General features: G+C 38.9%; 1 protein-coding gene across 1 annotated transcript in view; it reads right to left on the bottom strand.

Moving 5' to 3' along the window:
• SLC15A5 (solute carrier family 15 member 5) overlaps positions 1 to 20,728 on the bottom strand; it is a 90,961-nt gene extending 70,233 nt beyond the window's left edge. The window contains exons 1-3 of the mRNA XM_002752196.6: positions 20,311 to 20,728; positions 14,923 to 15,145; positions 1,557 to 1,726 (exon numbers count right to left, since the gene is read on the bottom strand). Coding sequence (XP_002752242.3) covers positions 1,557 to 1,726; positions 14,923 to 15,145; positions 20,311 to 20,671 — 754 coding nt within the window. The 5' untranslated portion in view covers positions 20,672 to 20,728. The remainder of the gene's footprint in view (positions 1 to 1,556; positions 1,727 to 14,922; positions 15,146 to 20,310) is intronic.
• Positions 20,729 to 20,891: the final 163 nt, after the last annotated feature.

The following is a 20,891-nucleotide window of genomic DNA, read 5'->3' as shown; positions in this document are numbered from 1 at the left end:
TTTATTACAAACATAAACCCCAATGAAAGACGAAACAAACACATGGAAAAATTTGTGAATGGAAAATAACACAAAAAGAAGTTAAAAAGATATATGATAAATAGGGAATAACATTTGCAACTTTTACCACGGACAAAGTGTTAATATTCCCAAAATATAAAAATGCTCTGAAAACTGACAAAAAAGGAACAGTGAAACAACATACTCTTAACAAATGGGACAAAGAAACAATCACAAGGGGATTCAGAAAATATCTGGACACAAATTAAAACAAAAACACACTATCTCAAAACTTACGAGATGCTCAAAGAACTAAAAAGATTACAAATCAGAATTTGAGTGCTCACAAGTTTTGGCATAGTGTGTTTTGTTTTTATTTGTTTTAATTTCCCTAAGAAAGTTTATAATGGCAAATGTTTACATTAAAAAAAGAATGTTCTCCAATCAATAACGTAACCTGGCACCTCAAGAAACTAGAGAAAGAAAAACAAACAGCACAAAGTCAGGAGAAGGAAGGAAATAATGAAGATCAGAGCAGAGGCAAAAGAGAAGGAGACTTAGATAAAATGAGACAGAAAATTAATAAGGATATCAAGGACTCGAACTCAGATCCAGAACAAGTAAACTTAATAAATATTTATAGAGCTCTCCACTTCAAATACACAAAATATACATTCTTGTCAATACCACATCACACCTACCCATTAGTTTAAATGAAACATTGATTGGCCATTATTAATACCCAATTTTTTTCAAAATAAAGCAATATTTCCATTTACTCTCCCTCTTTCTCTTCCTCTTTCTTCTTCTCCTTTACTTATTTTTTTTTCTTTCCTTCTTTCAAAAAAAAAAAGAAATCAACTTGTAATCCTCTAGATTCAGGTCGGCAATGTCTCTTTCATTGCTTGAATTTCCTTTCTTCCCTTCCCTCCCTCCCTCGCTCCCTCCCCGCTTCCTCCCTTCCTTCCTTCCTTCCTTCCTTCATCCCTTCCTTCCTCCCTACCGTCCTTATTCCCTTCCTTCCTGCCTTCCTCCCGCCCCCCCCCAAAAAAAAAATAGAAAAGAACTCAGTGAAAGCATGTTGGGTTTTGGAAAGACTGACAAAATTAACAAATCCTTACCTACCATATCAACGTATTTATGTGATTAAAAATACTTAGAATTTTTGAGAACTCTTTTTGCTGCTTTCCATAATGGCTCTACCATTTTCCGTTTCCACCAGCCATGCACAAAGGTTACCCACGATTTCTCCACATCCTTGTCAATGCAGTATTTTTCTGATCTTTTAATATTGTCCATCTTGAGTGATGGCTGTGAAGTGATTTATTATCATTATTTTTTTACAGCAGGGTCTCCCTATCTTTAGAATCCCATTGCAAAGAAATATTCTTAATTTTGACTTAAAAATGTTCTTGCAGATCATTCCTACCAAGGGTAATAACTGACCCAATCTTCAGATTCTGAGTTGAAAGAGAAGTTACAAAATATCAAAGAGAAAGGAAATCTGTCAAGAAAACTATAAATTCAGGAATGAATGTAACGTATAATTTACTTACGTTTTTCTGACTGATAAATCAGGTTATAGTACATCATGTGAAGAATTGTCAGAGCCATAAGTGCAGACATGAGAGGAATAAGTAAGACGAGGGCCCAGGCCAGTGACTGCTGGATGTAAGATATTCCCAGAAACACAATAGTTGCATTTAGGTTCATGAGCCAATAAAACCTGGGGTATACACACAGACAAAAATATAAATACCATTGAGTTGCTTTACATAACAATCGCTGATTTGAATGCTTCTATTCAAATGTCAACTATGAAATGATGGCATGTTAACTGATATTTGCAAATATTATCAGATTTTTTAACAAGTGTATACACATCAGCCCTGAATTACCTGTTTCGTTATCTTTGTTTTATCCTTGTTTAGAATAGATTTAGAAGGAATCTCTTGCATCTAAAACAGGTTTGACCAAGTTTTTCTATAAAGGGCTGGATAGACAGTAAATATTTTAGGCTGTGCAGGCCATACAGTCTCTGCAGCATAAAGAAGCTACAGACAACATTTAATCATTCGTTCAAACACCCCTGACGAAGCTGGAAAGGTTAAAAGGTTCATTGTTCCTGTAGATTCCAGTTTTCAAAATACAGGAAAACACCAAATACTCAGGAATATCTGGGTTATACCTAGAACAGGCATGTAACTGAAGAAGTGACTGACATTTGAATGAAACTTTCCATTTTTCTTCCAATTGTTAGTATTGCAGAGAGGCACCTACTCCAGCAGTCTGGTTGGCAGGTTCTGAGAAAATCATCTCTACCTCTCAAGCTTTCACTGGGTCTAAATCTTGCCATTAGAATCCCATTGCAAAGAAGAGATTTTAACTTCTACTTAGAAAATTGAGGTAAAATTAAATACAATAAAATTTACTCATTTAAGTGTATAACTTGTATACATATTAGTTTTTTGACGTGCTTCAGTTGTGCAAACACCGACAGATATGTTTTAGTACACTTACACTATCACTAAAATGTAAAGTGCTTATGTGATCAGATGGGACTCACCCAGTATAATCTGGGCTCTGATCAACTCACATGAACGAATGAGAAACCTCAAACTCCCTTCGCCTTTACCATATAACATGAGGGGAGTGCTATCCCATCATCGTTCCCATACGCTATTGGCTTGAATCAGGTTACTGGTTGTGCGCACACTAGGGGGAAGGGTCTAAGCAGGAACGTGATCCGCTGGGGTCATCCTGGGGCATGCCCACACCATTTTCTTTTTTCTTTTCTTTCTTTTTTTTTTTTTTGTGACAAAGTCTTACTCTGTCATCCTGGCTGGAATGCAGTGGTGCAGTCAAGGCTCAGTGCAGCTTTGACCTCCCAGGCTAAGCAATCCTACTGCCTTAGCTTCTCTCAAATAGCTGGGACCAAAAGCATGTACGACTATACCTGGTAATTTTTATTTCTATTTTTTATGTTTAGTAGAGATAAGGTCTCACTGTGTTGTCCAGGCTGCACATCTTCTAACTGCCCTCCTCCCTCCCTCCCTCATTTCCTCCCTCCTTTCCTTCCTTCCTTCCTTCCTTCCTTCCTTCCTTCCTTCCTTCCTTCCTTCCTTCCTTCCTTCCTTCCTTCTTTCCATTCTTCCTTCCCTCCCTCCCTCATTCCCTCCCTCCTTTCCTTCCTTCCTTCCGTCGTTCCTTCCCTCCCTCCCTCCCTCCCTCCCTCCTTCCTTCCCTCCCTCCCTCCTTCCTTCCTTCCCTTCTTCCTTCCTTTCTTCCCTCCTTCCTTCCTACCCTCCTTCCTTCCTTGCCTTCCTCCCTCCCTCTTTTCCTCCCTCATTCCTTCCCTTATTTCCCTCTATTTCTTATAAGTAAAAGGAGAAGTAAAACCAACAGGCAAAACTGGCAATGGAAAGGGAATATTGAGCATTTGAGAAGAAAGAAAATATTTAGAAATAGTAATCTAAAGAAGGAGAGAAATTGACTGGACATCACATACTTGCTAGGCAATGATAAGGAACCAATTTGGTGGTCATGAACTTAATGGGAACATAATATAATTTTGCATTTTTCTCCAGATTTGTTGCTGTATGAGTACAATAATGGAATATGTGGAGAGTTGAATTTTAACTAAGATTATTTCCTCCATAACACAGGAGAGTACAAGAAAGTAAGCAGGGGAGAAAGAGTAATTGAGGACATGGAATATTATTGTTAATTAATTGGAGACTAGCCCTGCTGCGTACTTGCTGGTTGGGAGTAGAGGTTCAGCTCCCTGCTGTACCCAGCTGACACCACCCAGGAGGGTGAATGAGAGCACTGCCAGCTTCTGCTGGGCAGGAGATGAAAGACAAGCTCCTCCCTTGCCCTCAGCACCACCACTCCACTTGGGAATCAGAGTGTTCCTGCCTGATTCTCCGAGTGTTTATGTAAAATATCAGACTGTTGCTCGTGTCTGCTGAAGCTATGGGGCCAGAAATATGCAGGGGAGGCAGTGATTTTAATAGTGTTTGGCTGGAGAAGGACAGATAGCATAAAAAATATTTTCTCCTATATTCAGCTACCTTTTTCCTAGTACTTTGGGTAAGGGGAGAGGGACTTTTTTGGAGCTACCCATTCCTTGCCACACCTCGGCTCTCACCCATCTGTGCCTGGTTCCAAGTTCTAGGCTTCTCCATAGCCGCACTTACAGCAACAACAACAAAAACCGGGACACTCATTATTGTCCTTCCTCAAGTTCCAAGGACCCTAGGAAGAGACTGTCTTCTTTCTACCTTTTGGAATCTCCCCATGTTTGTTTGTTGTATTAGGTTTAGGTTTTGTGTTTTTTTTTTTATGTAAGGAGGGTACCTGGGAGAAATAGAGCTCTTCTCATATTGACTAATAATGGAAATCCTCTCTCTATATATATTTAATTGGGTAGTTTCTTCTCCTATTATTGATTTGTCAAAACTCTTCATATATTCTGGATGTGTGTCAACTGTCAGATACATGTTCTACAAATATTTTCTTATAATATGGGCCTTTCCTTTTCATTTTCTCAATGGAGCAAAAGTTTAAAATTTTATTAAATTTCAGTCTATCAATTTTTATCTTTATTGGTTTGTGCTTTTTGTGTCCCATGTAAAGAATACTTTCCAAGCCTAAATCACAAGTATTTTCCTCTGTGATTTTTGAAAAAAAAAATCACTTTTATGGGTTTTGATCTTATATAAAGTCAATAATTCAATTTGAATCAATTTTCAGTAGGGTGTCTTGAGGTAGTTATTTCCTGTGTGGATATTCAGTTATTACAGTACAATTTATTAAGAAGATGCTCTTTTCCTCAATAATTTTTTTTTTTTTTTGAGACGGAGTTTCGCTCTTGTTACCCAGGCTGGAGTGCAATGGCACAATCTCAGCTCACCACAACCTCCGCCTCCTGGGTTCAGGCAATTCTCCTGCCTCAGCCTCCTGAGTAGCTGGGATTACAGGCGCGTGCCACTGTGCCCAGCTAATTTTTTGTATTTTTAGTAGAGATGAGGTTTCACCATGTTGACCAGGCTGGTCTCGATCTCTTGACATCATGATTCACCCACCTCAGCCTCCCAAAGTGCTGGAATTGCAGGCTTGAGCCACCGCGCCCTGCTCCTCAATAATTTTTTGACAACTTCGTTGAAAATCAATTGACCATACAAATGTAGGTCTATTTTCTGATGCTCAGTTTTGTTGCACTAATCTATCCTTATGCCAATACCATACTGCTTGGTTACTGTTACTTTCTTTTCTCTTGTTTTTTTAAAGAGCTTTATTGAGATATAATTGAGATGCAATAAACTGCATGTATTTGAAGTGTGCAATTTGATAAGTTTTGAATATGTATGCACACATGAAATCATTACCACATTCAAGATAATGAACATATCCATTGCTTCTCAAGTTCCGTCATGTCCCTTTGTCATCCCTCCCCCTGACCCTTCTCATTTGCCCTTCCTCATCTTTAGGCAACCACTGATCTTTTTTCTGTCACTATAAATTAGTTTGCAATTCATATATATTTAAAAAAAAATAAATTATCTGTATCCTTTAATCTGACTTCTAGCTTCTTTCACTTAGCACCATTATTTTGAGATTCATTCTTGTTAATGTATTTGTCTGTACACATTCCTCTTTATTGCCAAGTACTATTCCATTATGTCAATGTACCACTGTTCATGCATTTATCTGTTAATAGACATTTTTCAGCTTATAGCTATTACAAATAATGCTGTTAAGAACATTCATGTACAAGTCTTTGAACAGACATCCACATTCATTTCTCTTGGGTAAAACCTAGGAGTGGAATGACTTGGTGATATGGTAGATGTATATTTAACATTTACAGAAATTTTCAAAGAGTTTTTAAGTAGTTGTAACATTTAATATTATCACCACATGCGGATGAGAGTTCTAGTCTTCATATCCTTGCCAAATAATGGTATAGTACATGTGTATCAATGTCTCATTGTGGTTTTATTTTGCATTTCCCTAATGACTAATGATGTTGGGCATCCTTCCATGTGCTTATTTACCATCTGCACATCTTCTTTAGTGAGGTTTCTGTCCTTATATGTTCTGGCTATGAGTCCTTTCTCAATTATGTCGTTTGTGAGTATTTTCTCCCAGTCTGTGGCTTGTCTTTTCATTCTATTAAAGGTGTCTTTTGAAAAGAAGATTAATTGTGATGAAGTCCTATTACAATTTTATTTTCATGGATCATTCTTTTAGGATTGTTTCTCAGAAATCATTGCCTAAACTGAGGTCAGAAAACTTTTCTCTCTCTCCTTCAGAGAAGAAATCTGAACTTGGAGAACTGAAATTACTCATCCGAACTCACACAGCGGTATTGCTCATAGAGCCATGAGCAGCAGCCATCATCCTGGTACAGGGCTAACTGGGCTAAATCTTCTGTTAGTTCCTCTTTCTGGGTCTTTGCGGTTATCAATTTCATGACACTATCATTTTTTGTTAATCCAGCCTTTAACATTTGAAATTACCTTTCATTCCTCTCATCACATTTTATATATCAATCAATTAACAATTTTATATATCAATTAACTGTAATTGTTGTTCTGCCTCTTCAGACTGGTAGTCTGATGACATGAGTTAGAGTCACAAAATCTGAAAATCACATGATCCGTGATCTTCTACTCTCTAGAATTCAGGGTAATTTTTAAAATGGGAATCACATACTCTAAACAGGCTTTTTGGTAAAAAATTTTAATGAAGAACATGGACTGTAACTACATGGTGCTACGCAAATGTCATCATCATCAAATGTTCATTTTTCTCCAATCACAGTTTCAGGAAAAAAAGAGCAGTGAAATTGGAGCACAGTGAGTGATATGGTTTGGCTCTGTGTCCCCATCCAAATCTCAACTTGCAGCTCCCATAGTTCCCACACCCTGTGAAAGGGATCCAATCGGAGATAATTTATCACAGGGGTGGGTCTTTCCTGTGCTCTTCTCATGATAGCAAATGAATCTCACAAGATCTGATGATTTAAAAAATGTGAGTTTCTCTGCACAGCTCTCTCTTTGCCTGCTTCCATCTCTATAAGCAGTGACTTGCTCCTCCTTGCCTTCCACCCTGATTGTGAGGCTTCTCCAGCCACATGGAACCGTAAGTCCAATTGAACTTCTTTCTTTTGTAAATTTCCCAGTCTTGGGTATGTCTTTATCAGCAGCATGAAATCACACTAATACAGCGAGCAAGGGATAGAATAGTCAAAGAAAAGATGAAGCAGGAAGCGTGGTCCAGGTCATTTAGGGGCCTTGCAGTTCATGGTAAGAAGTTTGGATTTTATTTTCAGTGCACTGGGAACCCATCTGAAGGGAACTGAGCAGAGGGTGCATATGATCTTGTTTTCTGTGGAAAGATGATTGTGTCAGCTCCATGAATTGCACATGAGGCAAGGTATGGAGAAAATCACAGCTATTTTAACAGTCTGGATGAGAGCTAAGAGCACACTGGGCCACAGTGGTAGCAAAGGAAAGAGAGAGAAGTGGATAGATATGTGATAATGTGTTTGGAAAGATGTGTCAAATCAAGCTAGCCTCCTCGCTCTCCCTGAAACACACCTATCATGCTTGTCTCCTTAACTTGTCCTATTTCTTGTTTGCCCTGTCTCACTTTCAAAGTCCCACATTCAGTCTCTTTTCCTTCATTACATACTTTCTTGAATATTCTACTTGTTCTCTTCTGCAAACGTTTTTCTTTTTTGAGATATGATCTCACTCTGTTGCCCAGGCTGAAGTGCAGTGGCATGATCTCAACTTACTGCAGCCTTGACCCCTTGGGCTCAAGTGATCCTCTCGTCTCAGCCTCTCAAGTAGTTGGGACCACAGGTGTGCACCACCACGCCTGGCCAATTTTTTTTTTTTTTTATTTGTTGTAGAGATGGCGTTTTGCTCTTTTGCCCGGACTAGTCTGAACTCCAGAGCTCAAGTAATCCACCTGCCTTGGCCTCCCATAGTGGCTGGGACTAGAAACAAGAGCCACCACACCCGGCCTGTTCTCTGAACTTCTAAAGCAAATACTCATTCTTTAATTGTTTCATTTTTGTCCGTTTTTTGCTTTTAGTTTATAGACTGTGAAGCTCCCTGCTGGTAACATTTTACTCTTTATTTCCTTATCTCCATGAGACCTAGCAGAGTACTAGATTCAAAATAAATGGAGATTAAATAAGAAATAGATTAATCATAAGGCATCTCATAAAAATCAATTAATCAAACAAACACAATGAAAACAAAGTAAAACCTGTCAGTAATTGACCGAGAAGAGTCATAGAACATCGAACATGATCACATTGAGCAAACTGATTTACTGTCATCCACTAACAGGAATTTATTTATCACAATGTAGGTGAGGTACAAAAAGTAATAATTTTCTGGGACAACTGGATGGAGCCCCTAGGCTCAGCCGCGGGTTATCCTTTCATGCTGTTGCAAGCCATACACTTGACTGCGGCTGCAGCAACAGAGAGAATCTGGAGCCAAAAGCGCTGTTACAGTTCCTTCCATCTTTAGGAAACCCTTTGGAAAATGTCAAGCGTTGCTGAGAAACTCCAAGAGAACACTGTGTGACTCTTCAGTCTACCACATGGTGAGGTGAACTGCAATGCTCTAAAGAGGGTCAAGGACAATTATGATTATTCGAGGCTTAAATCTTGTGAAAAGCAGTTAGAAACCAAAACATTATAGTGCTGAATGTCTAGGAAGAGATTTTACATGAAGTACTAAATGTATTTTAACAAATGTCACCCAACCTATTTGATTGTGTAATTTTCTGAAAGAATTACCTATTACAGGCATGCTTTATATATGTCTTTGTTGATCCATGGACAGGACAAGCCCTAGATAATTAAGGGTGAAATTGTATATGTATCATCCATAAAAACATAAAAGAAATAAAAACCCACAGTCTTCAAACTTATCATTAAGACTGCTTTCTTTCATCTCATAGCTCACTAGCAAATTGAATTTATAAAGCACCTCTCACACAAAAAGTCAGAGAGCAAAGCACTAAAGCAAAACAAATACCAGTGATTAAGAAAAATTGAAAGCAGCAGTAAAAATATGTTTCTTTAGTCTACTTTTAAATATAGACTGGGAAGTGCAAATAATTGGGAGTGTAGATAAGTGGTAATTTTTTTGTCTTCATGATTGTATGGTATTGAATAGGAATGAGAAAAAAATTGTTGCTGCAGAGCTCAGCAATTCTCCCCAGATTATTTTAAATATTCACTTAATTAATTTAGTAATAAATTTAAATTACTCAAATATTTTGCTGTTTCTCAGACTGGCCAATTTTGACACGTTTCATGTTTCTTCTTAGTGATTTGAAGAGAGACTGTTTAAAATGGTCTCTCCCAACCTGAGACAGTATCAAAGAAGGGAGTCAAGTTTCCTGCAAGTTTCAGGTCTTCACAGCATTAGCGGGCCATTTAAATATTCCAGAGAAAGTATTTCATTCTACTTTGATCAATACTGAGATAATTTTCCAGGGGATCTGTGACTCTTCAATGGGATAATATTGAACTGTTTAGAGGAGTCAGTGAAATAAAATACTCGGGCAGTGATTTCATGGTGGATGGCTGCTGTCAATCATTGCTGCTTTTAGCATAACCATTGGCCGCTGAAGAACTTCAAAGAATATTCTGGCAGCCAAGTATTTGGAGAAAGAAGGGGCAAATAGAAACTTTAAGTTTCGTTTTTATCTGTAATTTTCCCCCCCCCCCATAGAGCTGTTAAAGAAAAGACAATTCGGGCACGGTGGCTCAAGCCTGTAATCCGAGCACTTTGAGAGGCCGAGGCGGGTGGATCACGAGGTCAAGAGATCGAGACCACCCTGGTCAACATGGTGAAACACCATCTCTACTAAAAATACAAAAAAAAAAATTAGCTGGGCATGGTGGCGCGTGCCTGTAATCCCAGCTGCTCAGGAGGCTGAGGCAGGAGAATTGCCTGAACCCAGGAGGCAGAGGTTGCAGTGAGCCGAGATCGCGCCATTGCCCTCCAGCCTGGGTAACAAGAGCGAAACTCCGTCTCAAAAAAAAAAAAAAAAAAATTTATCTCAAAAAAAAAAAAAAGACAATTTAATAAAATATTGATTTTGGCAACTAGACATTAGAATTGAAGCAGTTTTTAGCGTAAAAATCGGGGGACTGCTTTACGCTCTTTCCAAGCGTTCCCTGTGTCTCTTACTCTCTGACCTCTTTCATTCCCTTTCCCAGTCCCTCATGCTTTTGCCAACAACCCCCAACCTTTTTTTTTTTTTTTTTTGTGAGATAGGATCTCACTCTTGTCACCCAGGCTACCTCTCAAGTACATGGGACTACAGGCTCACCCCACCACATCTGGCTAATTAAAAGAATTTTTTTTTTTGGTAGAGATGGGGTTACGCAGGCTTATCTCAAACCCCTGGTCTTAAGTGATCTTCCTGCCTAGGCCTCCCAGAGCCTAGGGATTCAGGTGTGAGGTGCCGTGCCTGGCAAACACTCTAATTTTAACAGTTGTCCTGACTCATGTACCTTTCAAGCTTAAAAGAGAATGTGCAGGGCTTAAGAAAATGCAGGAGGCAACATAAAATTAAGAAAGGTAAGGACTGTCTTGTGTTTCTTTCCTTCGGTGGTCTTTGGTTTCCACAGTCATATATGTTGGAAGGAAGTTCTGAGTGTACTTCCTGAAAGCTTACGCTTTTGGCAAAGGTAAAGAAGCAGGTGCTTTCGTTATTAGGGTGAGAGGGTAGCGTTTGCTAAACTGGCTAAAGCCAGTGCAAACAGAATTTGGGAGGGCCTGGTGATTTTTGTCAAAGCCATTTACAAGCTACTACTCCTCAGCATGCAACTCAGGACATTTGAGTATCAGTAAGATCATTTCATGAACTGCTTTGGTTCTGTTGGCTGAAATGGACCTTATAAACTGATTTTACAATTGAAGAATATATGTCGAATTACATATTTTCTCTATCTTTTCAGAATTATGTTGAATTTCTCAATCAGGTAGATGTCTAAATGTGATTATAATTGCTATAAAATTGTCAAAAAATTCCAAAGCAGTCTGAAACACAGCAGTGGGTTCACAATCAGTGATTGGTTTCATTTCTTTTCAAAGGCATCACTAGACTTTCCTTGTGGTTCTGAAATTGTTTCCACACTTTGATCTTCTGAATCACCTGAAGTACTTGATATAGTAGGAAGATTTGTGTCCCCTCAAATTTCATACGTTGAAATCCTAACTTGGTATTAGTCGTTACGCATCCTGTAACAATGGTATTAGGAAGTAGTGTATTTGGGAGGTGGGGCTTTTGATCGTAAGGTTGGAGCCCTTCTGAATGGGATTAGTTCCCTTACAAAGGAGACCTCCAAGAGCTCCTTTGCCCCTTCCACTATATAAAGACATAGTGAGAAGCCGGCAGTCTTACATCCAGGAGGAGAATCCTCAGCAGAACCCTGATCTCAGAATTCTGGCCTCTAGAGCTGTGAAAAATAAATTTCCATTGTTTATAAGCCAGTCAATTTCTGCTGGTTTGTTATTGCAGCCTGAATAGACTAAGATAGTACTCATTTAAAATATGCATTTCCCACCTGTCCTCCCAGGAAATTGTGATCCAGGAGGTTCAAGATGGGACCTGGGAAACATTTTCAACAAAGCTCTCAAGTGATAATTAAAATCAGCAACACTGCATTAGAACACTGGCTCTCAACTCTAACTACTTGTACAGCTTCAAAAACATCCTGGTCCATGGGTCCTACCTCTAACCAATGTAATAATCATCTTTGGCGGCAGGACCCAGGCATTTGCTCTTTTTAAAAAAGGATCCTCAGGTGGCTTTAATGTGCACCTAGGATTGACAATCATTTTTCTCAGTGTTCTTGTGAATACTAAAATAGATTCTGGAAAAATGCTGTGGGATAATGCATTTTTACCTCTAGTGCTTCCCTAAGATAAAAGATATTTGAGTATTAAGTCAGAATGTTTCAGTTTGAGACATATCATGTAGAGTCAATTTGAGTACCAGATATTCAACATTTCTGGGGTGAAATAAATGAACCTCTAGACTTTTTCAAGAACTTTACCAATATTCTATTTGGGCTTTTAATTATGTGTAATGCACCCTAGTAACCCCTTAGTAACAAACTATGATATGCAGATAGGATGCAAATTATCAGGTGAAGTAAGTAGAGAAATGCAGAAACAAGATTTGAGGTTAACTGTGGTAGATTTAAAATTGGGGCCAGGAACAGACTTCATTATCCTCCTTCTTTTTGCTTCCAGAAAAGAATCTGCACAGGTGTATTTACCTTGGTGATCTCCAGAATGGCACTTTTTAATTATCCATCTTAGCTTTCGAAATATGTGGAATGAGCCAGGTTCTGATCTGGGTGACACAAGGATGTTGGCAGATTATGATGTCTCTTGATTTCAGGGAGTTTAGCTTTATTTTTTTAGTGAGGTGTGTTAGTTGAGGAAGATCCAGTACCAGATGGTAATGTTGGCTGGGAGTGGTTTTCTCACCTACGGTTGGCAGCCTTATTCGGAAGTGGTGCTTTCAGTGCCCGAGACTTCCAGTCTGTGCTACTTAACATGATCATTGGGAAGCTTTAGGTGGTATAGAAGCAATGACACATCTCATTAAAGGTCCCATAACTATGAACATCGACATCTGTGCTGCAGACAGGACTGAATGCAGCCTTCAAGTGGTTACAGATTCAAGTGGTAGGTTGTTTTTTAACGCACAACTAAAATTCATTATATTTATCAGGCTTGTAATTTCTAGAGGCATTTTTGACTGGAAGACACAGATTACAAATTAATTAACTGCTGCTTTTAGAGATGATCTCCTCTTAAATGGGTTCCCTCTTTCCCAGCATTTAGACACTGGTTTCAGCTGATGGCCTATACATGATTTAGCAATAATAACAACAATAACTGTCATAATTTCAATACCTATCATATGCCAGGATTCTTTATGAATAAGTGATACAATAGCTCTCCAAGATATTTCCACTTTGTGGATGAAGAAATTACGGAATTTGCCAAAGACCACAAAACTCTTAAGTGACAGAGTCGGGATTCTGCCAGCTGTCTGGTTGACCAGTAAGGTCTCTGTCCATCTTGCCACCAACCTCTGTACTATGTACAGGAATGGAATCAGCAGTCATTCCTATAAACTGCAATAAGGTAAGTAAACGTTATTAAAAGTTGGCCTGTATTTTCATATTCAAACTGGAAAATTAAAAAAAGGTAAAACAACCAGACTCAGCCTTCAAGGGGCGTACCATCCGTTCTTTTATCACATTAAAGAGTAACAGCCTGATTCTTTACACACATCTCTAGATGCTTTAACTTAAAAATTTTAAAACCCTGAGATACGTAGTGAACTCAGAAAATAATTTTTAAAAATCCAAATGTGTTCATCCTAAATTTGGCCCGGTTCCTTACAGCTGCAGAAATTCATTTTCACCCTGTTCCCCATCCCCCTTCCTGAAGCCCTAAAGCACAAACCCAGTGGGAGTCCCCTCTGTTTCCCAAAGGAAATATTTCATTCATATAATGTCTCCTTTGTAATCAACACTGAGAAATGTCACTTTGATTAAACACAACTCTGAATGACTAAGACCACAGTACAATAAATTCTCCAGAGCTATCTTTCAGAGCAACTGATTGCTCTCCAGTCTTAATCCTCCAGAGTCTTATTTAATCAAAATGATGTTGCTAATTAAGGATTAAAACCTCCGAATAGAATAAAAAAGAAGGATTTTTCTTTCTCCTTTGGGCAGGTCAAGGAGGCAGAATTTGCTGCAAGGAAGTAAAGAGTTCCTTCTACCTTTAGTAAAACTGCATTGTTCTCTGACATTAGGACTTAATCCAAAATAGGGCTGAGCGCTTTGTAATATTAATATAATCAGAGAAAGAAAAAAGGGGAGCAAGAGAAAGAAAAAGAAAGAGAGAAAAGAGGAACTGCTTGCGATAGCTACATATACCTATACATGTAGACACTATTTACTCTAAAAATAGACAAGGTAGCTCACACCTGTTTGACATCCACTGACAGATAACAGCAACAAAGAAGTTTTATTCTAAATGCATAACTGCCCTCCGTTAAGATCCAAATAGTAATTTTTTTTCTTGAATTTGTATTTAGTAATATAAATTGTTTCCTTAAAAAACACAAAAACAGATGAACTCCATAAGAACTCACTGAGACAGACTAAGAGTCACAGGAAGGCTGTTTGAGTTCATGGAATATACATTCTTTTAGGTATTGTGAGTGAACTGGGTGAGAAACAGAGATGCTGGGTGATGTTTTAACAAATTGTAAAATCCATGTTGCATCTTTGCATCTTCTCTCTTCATTGGCCTAGAAATTTATAATTTCTGCCAAATTAGTCTGTTACAATATGGACATACTAACAGCTACCATGTTTTGGTCACTTACTATGCACTAAGTTCTTTGCCAGCAATACACATGGTGTTACCTCTAATAAAACTGGAGAAAAGGTATTAGCCCCCTTCAGAAATGAATAAACTGTACTAGAGAATAAATGACTAGGTCAAGATCAGCCAGCTTGTGTTACGCAGAGTCCACACTTTCACCCAGGTATGTTTGGTTCCAAAGCCATGTTCTATTCTGCAGGGCAAAGCACTTCAACTCTTTTTACGTGGAGGATAAATGTATCAGCGCGGGTTGGGAAGGTGCTGGTAAGCTGTACTGGTCTCCACGAGACTTAGAGTCTCCTGCGATTACTGACTGCCTCATGATCACAGATTCATCACATTGTCACAGCGCAATTCATCACCAAGACTGAGCAACTACTATCCATATGGTATCGGAAAGTAAACAGTGAGACTGGTCATAAGCCTCTTTTCTCTCCTAATCAGTGCTACTCACCAATTAAAAAAAGACATTCTTTTTTGTGGTCCATACTCCTGAAGGCCAAAAGCACCCAGTGGACAGACGACGGCTCTTACGCCTCCCATGCCAAGGCAGATGGTCAACAGTGCTACGTAAAACAGACTGTGCTGCTGCGTTTTGGGGATGCTGTTAACCACGTGGTATGTGCCCAGATAGAAATCTTCCAAGGGGAAAGCCACCACGGATAATAAAGCAGTGCCTGTAGGTAGAGAAAAAAGAATAAATATGGCACAGCACAACTGGATCGCCGAATCACATTATACACAGGGCTTCTCCTCTGACAGCAGCATCATGTGGTGAGTGTCTTATCATCGCAGTTGTGGGGATAGCCTGATGTTTTCTAATTGTAAACATCTCCTTCAGTATGTGTCTTAACTAATCCAGAGTTTTAGGGGTTTTATTCTCCTCAAGCTTGAACTATGTTTTCTCTTAGAGTGCATAAGCAAATCATGTTTATTTTGCCAAAATTAGAAATGCATTATATAAAAAATGAAGCTGTTAGTATTCTCACCCCCAGAGAAAACAACTGTTAACAAAGGTTATTTGTTCTTAATCAATTGAGTGACAGAAAACACCATGATCTCAGAAATCTCAGAAGCCTGTTACATAAAAACTTTTAAGAAGAACATTATTACAGTTAGAGGAGGACACAGTCTCTTTTTTTTCCCTTTTCTTCCTCTCTTTCTCCTTACTGTAATGCCTTTCTTATTTCTCTTATTTCTCACAAAGCTGGATAAAGCCTTCTTTGCCACACACAGAGATGAGAAGGCTGGGGACAGTGGAGTGTGAGCTGGAAGGAGAAAGGACATAACTAACAAAAAAAGGTTGACTGTCCTCTCTCTTCCACCTTGCAGGGACCGCATTTGATGACTCTCCTTGTTGAATAAAAATTACCGTACAATTCCATGCTTTTGCTAAGCTCACTGTATTTTGCAAAGCATGTTCATGTACTACATTGTTTCATCTTGGACAAACTTTGTGATGTGAATGGACAGATTTTGGAAGATTTTCTTATTTTGTTTTATTTTTTAAGAAACAGGATCAGTGTGGTTAAGTGATTTGCCCGATGTTACAAAGTAGCCCAGTTGTGATTCTCTCCCTTCTTGGACCTCCTATCATCAAGTAGTCAAATAATTTTTTTTCGAAATAGCATTTCTCCCCATCAGATTACAAAAGTAATATGTTCTTACTTCAGAAAATTTGAAAAAATAGAGGAAAGTACTCAGAATAATACAAAAGGCCCATATTGTCACGACTCAGAGATATACTTTTATAAATATATTTTACTTAAATTGAGGTTACACTGTTAATTTTTTAATGTAACCAAATAATATGAACAATTTTTAAAGTACCTTTATACTTTTCCAACACGATTTCTAGTGATGTTGTGATATTCTAGTCATAATGTGTTTTAAAAGACCTTTCCAGTTATTTTAAATGAATACCATAAAATACCCTGACACATAAGTTTTGTGCTCCTCTTTATTAGCCTAAGTTGTCAGTCAAAGGCATTCCTATTTTTATGGCTTCTTAAATCCACTGGCAAATATTCTTTAACAATGCAACACATGGCCGGGTGTGGTGGCTCACGCCTGTAATCCCAGCACTTTGGGAGGCTGAGGTGGGTGGATCATGAGGTCAAGAGATCAAGACCATCCTAGTCAACATGGTGAATCCCTGTCTCTACTAAAAATACAACAAAAATTAGCTGGGCGTGGTGGCAGGTGCCTGTAATCCCAGCTACTTGGGAGGCTGAGGCAGGAGAATCACTTGAACAGGGAGGTGGAGGTTGGAGTGAGCCAAGATCATGCCACTGCATTGCAGCCTGGGCGGCAGAGTGAGACTCTGTCTTAAAAAAAAAAAAAAATGCAACAAGTTAATCTCCTACCATCATTGTATGAGAAGACCTTCATTCATACTAGTTACCATCATTCATTTTGTTTTGTTTTGATGATCTGATTAGTGAAAAATGGCTCCTCCAAGTTCATTTTGCTCATTTTATTAATTTGACATTAAGATTTTTTGGTATGAATTTTTATGTCTTTATTTCGTGTGTTTTGTTTTCTCAATTAGATTATAAATTCCTTTAGATAAAAATTTGGTCTAATGCTTTCATCTCACCTACAGAGGCTTTCACAATGTAAAGAATACGTGCACTGAGTTGCTATTTGGCAGCAGATTCATTTACCATGAGGTGTGCCCTTTAAATTATTGAGTTTGAAATGTTTCCTTTCAAGGTTAGCCAGATGTGGAACTAACTGCTCTCTGTCTACTGCTCCGTCTTCTTTTCTGTAGGTGTCACATGAGGGCTGGCTAGATAAAGTGATGTCCAAAGAGGATGGGCAGGGAAACCATTTCATGCAGCAACCATTTACTTAGGGACAAGGCACTTTTAGTTTGAATGATGTATTTGTGTAACTTAGAAAAGCACTTTATTCCATCTTTTGAGAAAATGTCATAATAAGCTGATTGATTGTGTTAAATCAAAACTTTATTCCTATCTGTTGTAAAATGATGTAATAAAAAGACAAATTTATGACATATGTGATGAAAAGTCTCCTCTGTGATGTGTGCAGCTGTGTATTGCATCATCAGTACATGTGCATTTAGTAGCGCTGTAGAAGCACCGTGATGTGTCATTCCCGCTGCTAGGTGGTGGGGGTCCACTGGCTCTTCTCTTCAGGAACTAACGAGTATATTAGAGAAGTCAGCCATGCAGGTGGACAATTACGTTTTAAAGTGACAGATGCGATCATATAGCTTTTATATGGGTGTGGCTGAACACAGAGAAGCTAGCAGCAAACACTATTTGGTTCTTGAAAGAACAGCAGGAGTTTTCCAGTCATGGATAAGGGATGGAAAGTTAAGGGAAGGTGACAATTTCAGGGAGAGAGAAGAGCATGTGTAAGATTAGAAAACTAGGGAAGGAGGCTGGGAGAAGGTCAGTAAGGTTGGGGTTGAATGTTGAGCGAGAAGGCTAGAGAGGTGAACTTGGACTTGGTTGGTGAGGTTCCTGCATGCTAAATTAATACATTTGGATTTTATGTTTTAGACACTAGAGCCAATATAGAGATTTGTTTGTTCAGGAAGTCGGTGTTGTTGGTAGAATGGAGTGTGAACTGGAGACTGACTACTGGGGGAATAAGTAGGCGGCTGGCATGGTCAAAAAGGAGAAAGCTGCGTTTTTTTCAGCTAGGGTTGTAGACATTCAGGCAGAAGAGACTGTTTAAAAATATAACCTCTGATATTTAGTGACTGGTTGGAATTTGATGGCAGCTGTAAGTGGAGGGCAACAAAGAAATAACTTTTAGTGAAAAAATGAATGGATGTAGAGTTGACGTAAGTCTTTTGTTTGCCCCATTCTGAAGTTGGGATTTCTGTCTTGTCTGATGACCTGCCTCAGAATTTAGACTGACAGAAACTACCACGTTAAACAAGAAGTCACCAAATGTTACTGGTGTGGGCTGTTACCAAGGTAAGCAGAGTAAATGAGTCTGGGGTTCGCTTAAATGTTTTCTCATCAGAAAGCTTTCTCTCAGCACCAAGTAGCAGCCCCGTCACTGTCCATTCCATCCTGTCCCCTACCCAGCTTTATTTTTCATCCTAACTCATTGCCACATCACTTTATATCTATTTCCTCTTTTATTTTCTCTCTCCCTGCACCAGAAAGTCAGCTTCAGCAAAAACAGACCGCTTTCTTCTCTACTGCATTTCCAGACCCGGAATAATGCCTTAGTCAGAGTAGTCAGTAAGAAATATTTGTGGAATGTTGACTGATTATTTGCCATGCAGTGACTTAGTTTTTATTTCATGGAACTTCAGCTGCGAAGTTTACAGGTTTGACTTACATTCCATCGGATTCTCTGAATGGTAATTTACCACCTGCCTGAGATTGTGTGATACGTCGAGTACCTGATATCTATCCGTCTCATTCTCATCCGTTCCCCTACCGACACTCATTTCAGCTGTGCCTCTCGTTGGTGAAAAGCATGCTATATTCCCAAGTTGCTCGGGTCAGAAACTAGGAGCTAATTTTTGTCCCCCATCACAATCGTACCTTTATTTAGTTGCCAAGTTTTAAAGCTTTTCACTTGTTCTTTCCTGAATCGGCACGTTATTGCCTTCATCCTGGGATTTTCTGATCTCTCTGTTTAATCCCTCACTGTGTGTCCATCCTGAGCACTTCTCAAGTGTCGTTTTCATGGTATCTTTAGAGACTTCTTGTCGTTTAAGAAGAATAATTGAACTTTTCATCCTAAAATTCTAGTCTGTTCTTCAGCTTGCTCTCTCTTCCCTATTAAACTATGTTGATCTTGTCCCAGCATTTCTCACAATTGGTCCCAAACGTTTGCATAGATACATTAATATATATGTAAAGAAGCACACTGTAAATCTGCTTGAGTTCTTTGTAAATTCTGGAATATTATGCAGCAATCAGAAATGATGAGTTCGTATCGTTTGTAGGGACATGGATGAATCTGGAGAACGTCATCCTCAGCAAACTGACACAAGAACAGAAAATGAAACACCGCATATTCTCACTCATAGGTGGGTGATGAAAAATGAGAACACATGGACACAGAAAGGGGAGTACTAAACACTGGGGTCTATTGGGGGGAAAAGGGGAGGGCCAGTGGGAGGGGGAGGTGGGGAGGGATAGCCTGGGGAGAAATGCCAAATGTGGGTGAAGGGGAGAAGAAAAGCAAAGCACACTGCCATGTGTGTACCTACGCAACTGTCTCGCATGCTCTGCTCATGTACCCCAAAACCTATAATCAAATAAAAAATTAAAAAAAAAAAAAAAAAAAGAAGCACACTGTAGTGTCTAATTTACTCATTTTTAAAGCATATAATCATAGTTCATAATATGGAAGTCACGCCATCATATGCAATCTTAATTACTATATGACTAATTAAAAGACCACCTTTGGATAAAAACACTTCTCAATTATTTCACATGAACTTCAGAAACCTCTTTTTTTTTTTTTTTTTAGCACATCTCATCTCAGTTGTGAAGCAGATGAATTTCACATTTCTGAGGGAATGTGTCATGAATTTGGGCTTGAGGTAAAAAAGGGAGAAAGGAAGGCATTCTAAGGAGTAAGACAGATAGGTAAAGGAGTAGTTATTGTAAAATACAAGTGCAATGATATAGGCATCAAAGTATACTCTCTCTCTCACACACACACACACACACACTAGCATTCTTCAAAAGCACAAAGAATGAAATACATTGAAACCACATGGTTACTTGTTTATCACATTTTATGCTAAGAGCAGAGTGGAAATAACATCAGCTAAAAATTCGAACAAAAATCTACTCGATTAAGTCACCAAACAATCCAGTCCACAGAGAACACTCACCTAGAAAATGTAGAAACAAGCAAATATACACCAGTCTGTTTCTTCGTAAATAGACATCGGTGAGCCATCCGGTGAACACGGGGGTGAGCACTGACGTTCCGATAAAACACAAGTTTAAAACCGCTGCCTGGCAGTTGTGGTAGCCGAGCCTGATGGTGCAAAAGGGGATCATGTTGCAGACCACTTCGAAGAAGGCGAACCTCTCACACAGCTCCACCAGAAGCAAGCACATTCCAACCCGGAGTTTTTTCACAGAGTATGAGGAGCAGAAATCACCAGCATGTCTCACGGTTTTCTCCTCCTGAATGCTGGGATGTAAGCGTGCTTTCTCATCCCTTACGGCGAAGGCTGTAACGGACATGACTACCCTTCTTGAACACGACTTACGTTAGTGGTTTGAACTTGGTGATATTTTGAGCCCCATCCCTCTAATGAAAAAATAAATAAGAACGTTGCTTTGAATTTCACAACCCCATGCTAAACTTTCATACGGTTTGTGTTTTTGCACATTAATGTTGTTCATTTTGATGGTCCGAGAGCACAGGAGAGGAGACACACGTATTTAAACGTTCACGATAGCT

Source organism: Callithrix jacchus, chromosome 9 (assembly GCF_049354715.1).
Source record: "Callithrix jacchus isolate 240 chromosome 9, calJac240_pri, whole genome shotgun sequence".
Classification (NCBI taxonomy): domain Eukaryota; kingdom Metazoa; phylum Chordata; class Mammalia; order Primates; family Cebidae; genus Callithrix; species Callithrix jacchus.
The sequence above is the reverse complement of the archived record's forward strand: the minus strand, read 5'-3'. Positions and strand labels throughout refer to the sequence as shown.